This window comes from Mus musculus, chromosome 16 (genome assembly GCF_000001635.26).
Source record: "Mus musculus strain C57BL/6J chromosome 16, GRCm38.p6 C57BL/6J".
NCBI lineage: Eukaryota > Metazoa > Chordata > Mammalia > Rodentia > Muridae > Mus > Mus musculus.
In genome coordinates this window covers 77103293-77118404 of record NC_000082.6, presented here as the reverse complement: position 1 = coordinate 77118404, position 15112 = coordinate 77103293, and the positions used below count along the sequence as shown (strand labels likewise).

At 36.3% G+C, this 15112-nt stretch overlaps 1 protein-coding gene across 4 annotated transcripts in view; it reads right to left on the bottom strand.

Moving 5' to 3' along the window:
* Nucleotides 1-1621: 1621 nt before the first annotated feature.
* Usp25 (ubiquitin specific peptidase 25) overlaps nt 1622-15112 on the bottom strand; it is a 103100-nt gene continuing 89609 nt past the window's right edge. For 3 of the 4 annotated variants that reach the window (XM_006523055.3, XM_006523056.3, XM_006523057.1), the window contains 6 exons: nt 10342-10520; nt 9153-9231; nt 7260-7339; nt 4549-4672; nt 3326-3521; nt 1622-3015 (listed from right to left, as the gene is read on the bottom strand). In XM_006523055.3, coding sequence (XP_006523118.1) covers nt 2843-3015; nt 3326-3521; nt 4549-4672; nt 7260-7339; nt 9153-9231; nt 10342-10520 — 831 coding nt within the window. In that variant the 3' untranslated portion in view covers nt 1622-2842. The remainder of the gene's footprint in view (nt 3016-3325; nt 3522-4548; nt 4673-7259; nt 7340-9152; nt 9232-10341; nt 10521-15112) is intronic. The other variant, NM_013918.2, reaches the window with a different exon arrangement.

The window sequence follows — 15112 nt, the reverse complement described above, 5'->3', positions numbered from 1 at the left end:
CTCAAGTATTCTCCTGCTTTTTTACCACTAACTAGGAACTGGGTTTGGCCTTAATTCAGACAGCCTTGGCTCTGTCTGGACAGGTCCAGACAACTGACACCATTAACACTTTGTCAGCCTCAGTGACTACAGTCATAGATAAACAGGCCTCAGCTAATGTCAAGATACAGAGAGGTCTCATGCTGGTTAATCAACTCATAGATCTTGTCCAGATACAACTAGATGTATTATGACAAATAACTCAGCAGGGTTGTGAACAAAAGTTTCCGGGATTGTGTGTTATTTCCATTCAGTATGTTAAATTTACTAGGGCAGCTAATTTGTCAAAAAGTCTTTTTCAGTATATGTTACAGAATTGGATGGCTGAATTTGAACAGATCCTTCGGGAATTGAGACTTCAGGTCAACTCCACGCGCTTGGACCTGTCGCTGACCAAAGGATTACCCAATTGGATCTCCTCAGCATTTTCTTTCTTTAAAAAATGGGTGGGATTTATATTATTTGGAGATACACTTTGCTGTGGATTAGTGTTGCTTCTTTGATTGGTCTGTAAGCTTAAGGCCCAAACTAGGAGAGACAAGGTGGTTATTGCCCAGGCGCTTGCAGGACTAGAACATGGAGCTCCCCCTGATATATGGTTATCTATGCTTAGGCAATAGGTCGCTGGCCACTCAGCTCTTATATCCCATGAGGCTAGACTCATTGCACGGGATAGAGTGAGTGTGCTTCAGCAGCCCGAGAGAGTTGCAAGGCTAAGCACTGCAATGGAAAGGCTCTGCGGCATATATGAGCCTATTCTAGGGAGACATGTCATCTTTCATGAAGGTTCAGTGTCCTAGTTCCCTTCCCCCAGGCAAAACGACACGGGAGCAGGTCAGGGTTGCTCTGGGTAAAAGCCTGTAAGCCTAAGAGCTAATCCTGTACATGGCTCCTTTACCTACACACTGGGGATTTGACCTCTATCTCCACTCTCATTAATATGGGTGGCCTATTTGCTCTTATTAAAAGGATAGGGGGAGATGTTGGGAGCCGCGCCCACATTCGCCGTTACAAGATGGCGCTGACAGCTGTGTTCTAAGTGGTAAACAAATAATCTGCGCATGTGCCAAGGGTATCTTATGACTACTTGTGCTCTGCCTTCCCCGTGACGTCAACTCGGCCGATGGGCTGCAGCCAATCAGGGAGTGACACGTCCGAGGCGAAGGAGAATGCTCCTTAAGAGGGACGGGGTTTCGTTTTTTCTCTCTCTTGCTTCTTGCTCTCTTGCTTCTTGCTCTCTTGCTTCTTGCTCTCTTGCTTCTTGCTCTCTTGCTTCTTGCTCTCTTGCTTCTTGCTCTCTTGCTTCCTGCACCCTGGCTCCTGAAGATGTAAGAAATAAAGCTTTGCCGCAGAAGATTCTGGTCTGTGGTGTTCTTCCTGGCCGGTCGTGAGAACGCGTCTAATAACAATGAAGTAGCAACAAAAGAATTTTATGGCTGAGGGTCACCACAACATGAGGAACTGAGCTAAAGGGTCCGAGCAGCAGGAACATTGAGAAGCCCTGGCTGGCTGGGCTGTTGGATTCTTAGTGACAGGCACTTGTAGAGTGTATGGTGACGCTACAAGAAGCAATAGACACACAGCATAAGGATATATTTTACTATGCTAACAAAGTATCAGTTATAAAGAATTTTTATAAATTCAAAAATAGATCGGTGGTAACATGATTACCTTTAAAGCATGAATCTAAATTTTCATTCACAACATCACTTCATTGATCTTAAAACAGTAGTTCCATTCATAAAATAGTCTACGTCTTTTACGGTTTTTTTTTTTTTTTTTTTTTGGAAAAAAAAAAGGAGGCAAATAAAAAGTTAAGATTCTTATAATTCCTAGTTGAACAGTATCAATTTCATTTCACAGCATTGATTAGTAGAGGACATTTCTCAATTAAAGTAGTATATAATTTACAAAAATAGAATAATTATATAATGAAAAACATTGCCCTCCATTATGAAGAATACATGTATGTGCATGTATGTGTGTGTATATGTGCACATTTTTTTTCTTTTTAAATTTCACAATAGCCCTTATTCAAGTACTTTTTCAGGTTTCTCTTGAAATAATCACCTTGTATTATTTATACATACAGAAAAGAACAAACGTTTAATCTAAGTAAAGGTTAAAAGTTTCAGTGCAGTTTGACTTAAAACCCAGTCGCTCACTTTAGTGAAATCTGACTGAACATAACATGTTTAGGTCCAAGAACTCAGTGGATATAGACACAGTGAAGTGCTAAACACTCAGTACATTTCCAATATGGTTCCATTATACTAACACAAAAGGGCTATTATTGTATGCATCATCCAATGTCCACCCCATGGCTAAACTCATGTATATAACTAAAATACACACCATTATACAATATACCTGCTTACAAACACTTAGGTAGCCATAAATAAAACTTTATTCTTTGATTTCATTTACAAGCTACCAAATATTATGTATCATAGACAGTGCTAAACACTTAATGGCTTAGTCTTGGAGGTCCCAGACTAAATGGAAAGCTGTTTGTAAAGAAAACTGAGAGGCAATACTGCAATAGAAGGCAGCAAAAGCATACTTTTGCCACAAGAAATCAATTCATTTGTAATTATACATTGGTTTCGGATAAAACAAGGTGAGTGCCATGCGATTCTCGGGTTTATTGTTTGCAGTCTTGGCTAAGGTCGGCATAGTCGTTTTGTCTTTTGCAGTTATTAAAATAAAAAGTTAAAAACTCTAGCAGCAGCAAGCAATCCCCGCGGCAGGTAGCCGGGGTGAGAACAGAGTTTCTATGGTGACCCTGGGAAGTCCGGGCAGTTTATCTTCCATCAGCAGGCGTACGACTGAGGGACAACATGATCCGGGCGAATCGCTCACAGAGTTCGTGCGCAGAGTAGGAAGGTAACTTTGGTGGCTCGTGGAAACCTTTAATCTCTGTAGAACAATCAAGCAGTTTTGGCAGAAAATCCGTGAGCTTTTCTTGGAGGTTTGCTGCAAATACAAATAGATTTTTCTCAGCACAGAGAGAGGTGAAAGGGGCACCTCTGCAGGCTTCTTATGGGAGAGGAGACAACGGCAAACACATGAAATTTCCTTCATTTGGGGATCTGAGTTTGGCTTTTGTTGATTTTTACATACATGGCAACGGAAATGTGCACTTGCTAGCTTGTAACGGAGGGAGGGGCGTGGCCATAGAGTGAAGGAGGCAGGACTCCAGAATATCAAACCAGGCAGAAGATGACAAAGCCCTCTTCTGCTGCCGAGCCCCTCCCTGGGGCCTAACGGCACTGCTCAAACTTACCTTCCATTTCTTGCCCCAGGTATGAACACCAGCGATTCCTCATGTCTTCCACAGCAAGGATATCTTTCTCTTCCATGTCATCCACCAGCAACAAGGGCAGAAAGGGAACGATAAACTCATTCATAATAATTAAGCCATTGTTCACGTCTCCGTCCTCTCCAGACTCAAACAGCTCGGCCGCTTGCTCGTTTAATTTCTTAATGGAACAAGAGAAGAGAACACATTTTGCTTCATCGTAAGTTAAGAAAGGAGAACCTGAACATGATGATACTGCAGACAACCTCATCAATATGTTCAACGAGTAGCAGAACAAACAGCCATCAGGTATAACGCTACTAATATACACACCAAACACACACCTCTCTCAGAAAAAGCTATGTAGATAACAAAGACAATAGAGAAAGAAAAGAAAATCAGAGTCTTTCAGTTGTCTGATTGAAACCTGTAAAGACAACACGTCACACTAAAATTGATGTAAACTGAGTCGTTCTAATATCTAAGAGAAAATATTTCATGAAAAGAGTCACTTAAAAATTCTTTTCCTACATTTAATACATATAACAACACTAGAGAGGTTTTTTCTCATCTTTCTTAAACAGGGAAAACAATTATTACTCAGTGGCTTACATTATAGATGGGAGCAATACTGGCAGGAAATAGTGAGTTAAACGTAATCAAATACATTTTGGCGGAATTTGTAATTCCATATGGGAGAGCTAGCTGATTTAGTATGCATTAATCAAAGTCTCTACATATGTAAAGTTAGGTAATGTAGACTAAAAGCATTTTTAAAGTAACTTGAAAAACGACAATAATAATAATAATAATAATAATAATAATAATTTAGAGAGACAAAAATATCTGAAGAAAAACTATCAGCCTCCCACTGCAAATAGAAGCTAGTGTGTTCAAGGAAAGTTTGCAACTTCAGTCCAGCATGATTTACTACTCTCAGGAAACTAATTGTTTGCTGTAGAGAATATCTTTCTTCATGACTAGTCCTCCCGTTTGAGCAAAAGGGGAGTGGCAATATGATGATAAAAATCTGCTACTACAAGGAACGCAGTGTTGCATTAAATCAAGGAAAGTGTTTTATCATTAAAAATACTTTTATGCAGATATCATGATTTTTATCCGACAGTGTTTACAGTCAATTACCTATGTGCAAGCCTGTAAACTGTGTCTAACATAGGAAAATGCACACACCTGCAATTTATACTCACCAGTAAGCACTCTCTTCTGTAATGTGATATCAGCTCCCCATCGTGGCCTCTGTACGGACCCTTAGACAAGAGCTCTTTGTTATTCTGATAAGCACAGAGAAGGAACAGCAAGGAGTCTATATAACTTGAAATAAACACACAGTATTAGTATTTCAATATTATAATCTCCAATTATAAAACAATCTAAGTGTATGTTTAAATGTCTATTTTCTACAACACAATAAGTTCGGCGCATCAAATGAACAAACACACCTTTCAACAAGAGCAAAGCATGAAGGTAGAAGAGTAAGACAAAAGAAGAAAGAACATGGGAATGGCCTCAGCTACAGCACTCAGGAGTCCTCCTGCTGTCTTTGTATATGGGGGTTTGATGGTTTCCACTTAGGACCAAAATTTAAGCCTGATGTGAGACCAACAATGTTTTTAACACAATATTTTTCTGTAAACAGATTGTTTTTGTTTACTTTATAGTTACATGGATCATTTGGCTCATGCAGTGACTATGTAAGCCAGGTTTTTGTATGAAGAGAAAAATTTCTGGCCTCTGAGAAAAACATCAAAGAAAAATGCCCAAAGGAGATGGTGAGGTAGAAAGCAGAAAACATACTTCCAATTTGGAAACGTATTAGCATAAATTAAGAATGGTTAAATTGGGAAGGGCGAGTGAAGGGAGGACATAGGAGCTGGTATGGGGAGGGGTAAACACTACCAAAGATCATTTTAAAAAGATATATACTAAATAAGCTTAATACATACATGCATGCATGCATACATACATAGATACATCTACACACACACACACACACACACACACACCTTAAAATAGAGTTACACTATAACAGGTCAACAATGCCTCTACTAGACACCAGAAGAGAATAAATGAAAAGCTGAGTGCCCTGTCTGAGTTATTTCTTTTGGAACTGTTGACCACTGAGTTTTCCACAGACCCCCAAACATTACAAGCTGCACTGTCTTTAGTAACACTTGACTTGAGGGCAAGCTCCTACTGCTGAAAACAGCACAACTACAAAAATGACTACTGACAACAGCAGCACAAGCATTGTGGGAGTGGCTGACCACTCGGATAGTATTTACATACCCAGGTACAAGACCAACCTCATAAACGACAGGCAGCGTCAGTAGGCTAAGGGGCTGTGGCTAGACGGGGGTAGGTCCTCAGCAGAAACTCTACTCTATAGAGTGGGCACTGGTCATAAATGGATCAAAGAATGTGGCCAGTACTACTAAGAAACTGAATCTATACCTACAGAATCTGAACTTGTCACTCAAGGTTAGTAGTACCTTGGACAGTTGGACAGTTACATCCTAGAAATAAGTGCCTACTTGTCATTAAAAACACGCCATTGCCTTAGTGGGAATTTCCTACAGTTTATTAACACAAACGAAGGAATAGGTCAGTAGTCATTTTGCTTGGCTTCAGAAAGACACTGCATTGAAAATAAAGCAGTCACTTTTAAAAAAATGACTAGGTTAAGTATTTTGATACTCAGTTAGAAATTATATAATATATGGAAAAATGAATATAAGCTAGCAAATAACAGAAACAAAAAGTACATGAAATGTTTTCATAATACAAGTTAAAATACTGATGTTTTTATTATTTTAAGATGACTGTATTATATAACAGAAAGAAAAGGTATGGATTTGGGTGGGTGGGAGAGTGTGGAGGGTATGGGGGAGGGGAACAAATAATTATATTTAAAAATCTACTTTCAATTAGAAAAAGAAAAAAGTAAAATAACAAGTTTATACATTGAAAATTTAAAATTATCTTCAATTTAAAAGTATCATTTAGAAGTTTTTACAGAAAAACTTGTTTGTTTGGGTTTTTTTTTTTTTTTTTGTTGGTGTGCAATGGGACTAAACCTTAGGCCTTGTGCATACCAGGCAAGGATACTATCACTGAATACCTTTCAACCACAGATGCTCTGTTTATGGTACCTGGGGATTCAGATGAAGACAAAGACTGGCCTCTGATGTAAGTCAAGCTTAGATGAGGAAGAATATAGTAACCAGTGACGCCCCAGGTTCACTGTAGGGAATGCAACTAGTTACATATGCTGGGCCCCTTTGTTCCCATATTTTATGGATGGGTTTCATACAAAACTTTCCATTATAGTCCACTAGGCTCTAAAAGGCGTATCCAAGCTCATGGTCACAATAAACCATGTTTTAACTCAGCCCTGGTCAACTCAATGGGCAAGGAAAAAAAGAAAAAGAAAAAGAAAAAGAAAAAGAAAAAGAAAAAGAAAAAGAAAAAGAAAAAGAAAAAGAAAAAGAAAAAGAAAACCAGACAAGAGCAGACATGAATGCTTGTGGGAACTTGGTGGGGCAGAGTTGCAGAGGTCAGGGAGGGAGATGGGAGAGGGTCAAGGGTCAATATGACTGTGAACATGCAATGTGTACATGTGGGAAACTATTGATCAAACTTTAACGAAACAAAAAAGTAACTAATGAAAAACAAAAACACAAATGGCAACCTTTTGGATTTAGAGTAAAAACAAAATACACTTTATAGTGAGGATATTTAACATTGTACTAAATTTGAAATATTCTATCATTTAAAGTTGTTTTGAGCTAAAACTTTCCCTAACGTGTATTCTATGGATATTTTGCATCAGATGTGAATTACTGAATAGCATTAATGATAAGAACAAACATTTTTCCCATATTCGTCCTCTCTGCCTTACCTTTCTCTCTGAAAGTTTTCTAGTCCAGTTATGAGATACATAGTTGTTTCTCGGAATTTCTTATAATCTGCATGCCACTCCTGTATATAAAATAGTAAAAATGAAAAGAATAAAACTATGGTAAGAATATAAAACAATGTATTGTTCTGATAGTTTTGCAAACAAAGAGAAATGAATTTAAAATTTAAATAACTTAGCACACTACTTTTTAGTTTAATTATAATAATTATAATAATTATAGTAGTAACAATACTTATCAGGCATTTAGTCAGGGGTTAGAAATTAATATTACTAGAAGGTTAAGAATATAAGGCATAAAATAATGAAATGGCAGGATGACCAAATGTTTTTTTTTTTTCCCAGAAGACATTCTTCAGTATAAAATGTACTAATATTAGAAGAGTCCAGACAGGAACATTCTATTGATGCAGTTCTGTCCAGAGCTCCAACTTGTTGCTTGATATAGAATTTTAAGGAAATAAAAAATGCCATAGTTCACTTATTTATTATGAAATATGGGGGATTTCAATCGTGTTGCCAAGCACTCTGCTGACCTACGGTGAAAAGTAAGACTCCCTCTCCCACAAGCAATGGTAGGCAGGGACACTCAGGGCCAACAAGCCACAGCAACAGCAAGAGCCCCTGCTTTTTAAAGGATGCTTAATAAAAATTAGTTAAAAAATAAAAAATTCAATATAAGGTTTATCTAGAGATAGTTCCACCAAACCTTGTAAACTTGCTCCGACTCCGTTCTGACGGGCAAATGCAGAGGAGGGCATTCTTCTCTACGTCGCCCTTCCCCAAACACACAATTTCAATTCTTGCAAGTCATAATTTTGATACTATGAGTTGATAACCATAAAAAGGTAAAATCCTACAAGATCCTGTTACCTATTCTGAAGTTGCCCTTAGAAACTCCAAGCAGCAAAGTTAAAAGTTTGTAAATAAGACCAAAGATTAATGAAAGACATACGTAAAAGTAAATTTTTCAAACTTAATTTTAAAAGCACAAATAGACACTACATTTCAAATTTGGTAAGTTAAAATATATTTTCAAACCAATGTCAACAAAGGATTTTGTCTATACACCCAGACAAATCTCATTAGCCATGAGACAAGTGTGCATGTACACACTCAGAGACAGCACTGTCTGAGGATCACCATGTCAGATGCCACGTGATGGCTAAAATGACTGTTTAATGTCTTTCTAACATGTAGGATGGATCAACGGGAAAGCAGAAAACATAGCAAATAATCAGGATAGACAGAAGGGCAGTTAGACTTGTAGGTTCTGTGTGCAGTCAGAGAGCTGTAAATTCCTACCTGTGAAACCTTCAGCCCGTTCAGCTCCTATCCCTATACCTCCTGTGTTCATGTACAGACCAGTAATAATAAAACAAATAATAAATAAAAAGCATGTACCACCACATCTGGCTGTTTTTAAACATTCTCTTACAAATTTATGTGTGTGTGTGTGTGTGTGTGTGTGTGTGTGTGTGTGTGTGTGTGTGTGTTGGCTGTGGGGAAGAGAGAGGCACGCTTCCCAGGGTAATTGTGTGGAGGTAAGAGGACCTCTCTGTGCCATTGTCCCATGGAATTGGAGGATAATATCTGGATTAAATTAGTCAATACACCCGCAGTGCTTAGAAGAACATTCAGCAGGCTCTTTATTTGCAATTTCAACATTAATGCAGTAAATTGCACTTATTAAAGAGAAAAACTATGTATAGAAGTAATTGAAAACTGGTTTATGAAATACAAGAGCACTTATAAACATAAAAACCAAAGGTTTTCTTTAAAACACTTTAGCCATTTAAAACATTTTGTTCCATTCTCCATTATGACGTATGCAATGTGTCTACTAGAGGTCAGTATTTCCCAAAAGCACACTACCTCATATTCTTCCAAGTTCACTTCTTCAGGTTTGATCATTTCCAGTTTGGCTTGGGCAACTTTCATTATGTTGTGACACCTTCAAATATAAGAAAGGCATTTCTAAATTAAAAACAAAATCCATAAAAACCATAAAAGCATGTTGCATAAAACTAAATTTCCAAACACATAAAAACAAAATCTTCACAATTGCCAGTGGGATGACGCAAAGGTTTGGTGGCCTGATCACTGTCAATCAGCAGTTCTCACAAGTGCCTAGAGTGGTCCTCTGATCTTCACACATATACCACAGGAGGCATGTCTCACCCCCTTCACCACCCCAGCAACACACACAAATAACTTCACACATATACCATGTCAAGCATGTCTTACTCCCAACCCCCAACAATGCACACAAACATGAACAAAAATTTTAAAGATTTAAAAAAGGGCTGGATACAGTGGTGCACACCCTTAATTCCAGCACTCAGAAATCAGATTTAAGATCTCTGTGAGTTTGAGTGTATCCTGGTCTATACAATGAGTTCCAAAAGACAAATCATGGTTATAAAGTGTTTCAGAAAAAAAAAAAAGTAACATTTAGTATCTTGAAATTCTATACTTGGAGTCTTTTTTAAATGATATTCAGACTAACAAGAAAAAAAATAACATTAGTTTTATAACAGATTCTGACAAAATATAGTTGCAAGTGAAAAAATTAACTATTTTATGTCAAAATTTCTGTATACACTCGACTTTCTTCATGGATTGTCTCAGAGAAGCAAACTCACCTCCAGCTTCCAGTGGCTACTGGGAATATATGGGAGATGCTTGGGTCTTTCTAACCCAAGGGACTGGCTTCTCTCAGTATTGGTTAGAGTTGCTGCTGTATCTGATAAGCCACATGGAAGCCTGACAATAAAATTACTTAGCCTAAAATCTCCACAGTATAGACGGTGAAAAATCACATTTTCTTTCATAATTTGAATTATCCAAATTACTTTTAGGTAAAACTTTAAAAGGCCATAGATAGAAACTTTAAGAGAAATGGAAAAGCAAACAATCAAATTAATGGAAGGTAGGTTTGTGCTATATTTGTTATAGTTTTTGTGCAAACAAAAGATTTACACTTGAGATTAGCAAATCCAAACCAAACCAGAATAAGACAAGTATGAACACATGAAGTAGATGCTTTGGGATTTTAGGTTACCTTTCATCAAAACTCAAATTTCTATCTCCAAATTGTTCGAGTAATGTTTTCTCAATGATTTTCTTTGGTGCCTGGTTCTGGATAAAGTAGACCAGGACATGATGTAAACGATAATCTGTTTCTGGTGGAGTATCTTCTTGGGCCAACTTAACCAGCCTAGAATACTCTAATTTAATTGCCTAGAAAACAAGAGCAAAGAATTTATTAATTATTATTAATTAACTTAAACTTCATCACTGTTTTAATGGTAATTATTTAAATGTTCATTTTTACTTTTAATGTGTAAGTAAACTGGTTCATTTAAGTGTCCCCAAATTCCATACTTTAAAAGAATTTTCTGAATGATCAACTACATAGGCCCTTCACTATCCCATCATCTTCCAAATGTCCTTATGTTTCTACACACAGAAGCGATGACGCAGTGTATCTGCATATGGTGTGGATCACTTTGTGAAATTCAGACTTTTGTGAAAGAGCTTTGCCAAAGTCTCTCTTGGGACATCACTAGCTGTGTTGTGCATCTGTGTGCATTTGCCACACTAGATTACATACCAAGAGTTCCAGGAGTTGAACATTCCTAGAACACCCAGACCTGTACAAGAAAGCGGGCTCTTGCGAGAAGTTACATTAATACAACTATTTCACAGGCAGTCACAGGAAGGTGCTTTGGGGCCTAGTCACCACAAGGGACTATGACTGCTATTACAGTATTTAGATTTTATGACGATAGTAATAGTGATGATACATGCTATAGTATCACTTGTTTCTTTAACCATAAGATGCTTCAAACTTGAGAACTAATAACACAAAATATTAATATATTTTTCCACATATGAGCACAATCTAGATGATATATAACTGAATATTTGTAGACTCACATATCTAATACTGATGAATTAATCCCATGAAGCCCACATGATTAAAAATAACACATTCAAATTTTCCCTTTATTTTTGTGTCTAAGTTGTAGCTCTGCTAGTCATAAAAATACTTGCATACAACACACATTACAAAAATTTCATTCAATTAAAAAGGTTTATTAGTTTCTTCCCTTCACTTTCTTTTTGTTTATAACTTCAAGTAATCCTATAAGCTATGTTGCTATATTTTAGAGGGAAAATAACTAAAACCATGGGTTGAAATATTTTATTTATGGTAAATAATACTTAAGGTTAGTCAGTCCCTCCTACACAACAAAGCATTACAAATAGAAGATGATGTTCATTTTTTATAGTAATAAGATTTTCAAAAATACTTTCCCTGTGGGGAAAAATGACTTTCCCCCTCCAGATATACTGTCAAGTCTTATTGCTGTGCTTAAAGATCACAATAAAAATAAAATGTATTTTGACATTTAAGATTATCAGGGTTACTGCATATTTAAGTAGCACATATAAAGTTTTCACAATGATTTCTTTTAAAAATCTTATTTTTCAATTTTTGGTAAGGAGAGCTACATGTACTTTTAAAAACCAATGTATCCTAATCACCATTAAAGTTATATGCCCCTGCATTTTAATATGCTTATCTCCTGGATTTACTCAGTGAGTCTCCTAATTTTCCAAGGTGACTCCAGTCACATCACTTTCCATGTATACTTTCTCAACTAGTAACAGAAATGGACAGATTTCTGTGCTGTTTCTTCTAGCAGAGTCTAACTGCCACTGGATTAAAGCGAACATGATAAACTGTCTCAAATGAGTCTCTATCGTGTTTCTGATTATATTTTTCATTATTTTAGCTGTCTACATTGAGAAATATTTTAGGATAATTACTACAGATATTGCAAGAATATAACATATTATAATGTGAAATATTAAAGTAGTCAATAAACCTGGTTGACTCTAAAAGGCCCAATGTCTACATTCTAGTACTAATTATAATAGAATAAAGCCTTCTACTATGAACTTGATAATGTGTTACTAAATAAATGAATTTCTTACCATGACTCTAACATTAAGAATATGTACTAAAGTCTATAGTCAACATGATAAAACCAGATATTTTTATATCACATAAACAGATATTATGAAAGTAATGAGATACTTTTGGGAGAACAGTTTAATGGTATAATCAAGAGACTACACTGTAAATTTGTTAAAAAGCATAGGATTATAATAAAATAAATATTCTAAAATGTATTATCCTTGTTCATCCTAACTTGCATGTACAATTTTGTAACAAAACATTTATGCACCTAAGAACAATGTAAAATATAAGCAATTTACCTAACAAAATGATGAAAACTTATAAAAAGACATAGCAAAGGATGACAGATTGAAAAGTCATATCTGTGTAACTTTAAAAAAATAATCCAATTATTAAAACATAATTTCCAACTTCATCTTAAATTAACACATGAACTCAAATTCATTAAGAGTTCGGGGGGGGGGGGGGGAAGTAACAATTAATTCTAAAAAATCATAAAAACTTAAAAAGGTTCTTGAAGTATTTCATTTATAAAAAATAAAAATGAGGTGTTTTTATATAAAACATCAAATATACTAATAACACATGAGGCAATATGTTCATTGCTTAGAAAATACACGAGTAGAATACAGAAACACGTACAATCCTAGTTGCCAATGGAGAATTATTATATGATAAACGTGGGATTTTAAATCAGTATTAAAAGATGGATTAGACAAAGTTCTTTGGAAGTGTTAGATAGTTTTCCATTTGAAGAAAGTTGAAATCCTATAAACTAAGTCAAGGTTCAAAGCATGAAATCATAGGAATGAATGATTTCAGTAGTTTTAGCAGTCATCAAGACTTTTATATTTATAAAAAAGGTACTTATTAAAGTTCTTACCACAAAGAAGCATAAAATACAGATTATAAACCACAAAATACAACTGGAAATCTACTGTTGAGTTATCAAATCTCACTTAACATGAATAAATTTTTATTCATATATTTATATTTATATATTTCCACAATATAAAATGAACGACGACAGTTATGTTAAATACCAGCACACAAAATATTTCTGCAAAGACACTGATGCTTAAGACAAACCAAATAGAACTGTCAATGAGCTAAATTCCAATAAAGTAAAGTAATACGACAGTCATTTAAAGGATTCGGAGGAAACAGCTGTCAGAGAAAATTATTCAAAGTTTATACTTCCATGGATGTATTAGTTGTTTAAATATTACTTCCTCTAAGAAGATTTCTAGATACCAACTCAGTCTTTTATTTTATGTAATCCCTTCTTAATTCCGTTTTCCTTTATCATATATTGCAATTTAATAAATGTTTGCTTCCCCACTAGAAATCAAGATTCACTCAGGAAGAAGTCCAACCCAAAACTATACTAACGGTATCCACTGGGTTTAGGGCCATGTCTTTTTTTTTTTTCCTTTAACAAAATGCTTTATTAGATATTTTCTTTATTTACATTTCAAATGTTATCCCCTTTCCTCATTTCCCCTCCAAAAATCCTACTATCCTACCCCCATCCCCCTGCTCACTAGCCCACCCACTTCCGCTTCCCTGTCCGAGCATTCCCCTACACTGTGGCATTGAGTCTTCACAAGGCCAAGGGCCTCTCCTCTTATTGATGTCCCACAAGGCTATCCTCTGCTACATCTGCAGTTGGAGCCATGAAGTCTTTCCATGTATTGGTGGTTTAGTCCCTGAGAGCTCTGGGGGTACTGGTTGGTTCATATTGTTGCTCCTCCTATGCGGCTGTAAAGCCCTTCAGTTCCTTGAGTCTTTTCTCTAGCTCCTCCATTGGGGGCCGTGCCTTATAAACCGTTAAATCAATCAAGTGCCTTACAATGGAATACCATTATGTCCACATGGTATACTACAAACTACAGGTACATTCAATGATACAGAATTCTAAACATGCTACTGAGACACACTAAGAAGAATGAAGAACAAAGCATTACAAGTATATAAGGTACAGTGTCACACCAACAGAAACACTACCAACAGAAGGGCACGGCTGCAATTGGTCAAGAAGCTTACAGGGAGGAGCACAGGTGAGTGACCCAGGAGCACCTCAGAGTTCCACTTCACGGCCTGATTGATAGTTACATGGGCATCTGTCCCTTCTGTGATAATCTATTGGGTTGTAACCTACTACCACTGTACTTTTAAGTCATTTTATAAATGAAAATAAGTTTACTTTCCATATCAAAGTTAAAGAAAGGTGCAGCAGTGGTAATAGGTACTAAGGTGTAGAAGGAAGTGACCTTCAGCTTGGAAGGTATCAGCTTGGAATAATTACTGTGAGGCAATGATACCCTATCAAGAACCTTATTTCATAATACAGAAGTCCACTTATCTCACAAAACCCTGAGTATACGACTGTACGAGCTACAGACAGCTGTTTCATTTAAACAAACAAACAAACAAACAAAAGAAGTTTTATGTCTTTCAAGGAAAATAAAAAGCTATTCTCATATTACCGTATGGTCTTTGCTTCCAGCATGTACAAATACTTAATAATAACCAGTCCTTTACAACTGTTCTTTGATTTTTATATCTCTTAAATTTTAATTTTTCTCATTGGAGCAATTTTAATTTGCCTTTTCAGGGAACTTTCTCTTTAAACCATTTCACTTAAAGGTTTTATTCTTTTTTGTTTGTTTGTTTGTATGTGCATGTGTATGTTTGTGAGTGCATTTCCATGCAGCATGTGTGATTGTGCACGTGTGTGTGTGTGTGTGTGTGTGTGTGTGTGTGTGTGTATACAAATGTATGGAAGCCAGACATTAACCCAGTTGTCTCCCTCACCACTACTTGATTTTTTTGAGACAAG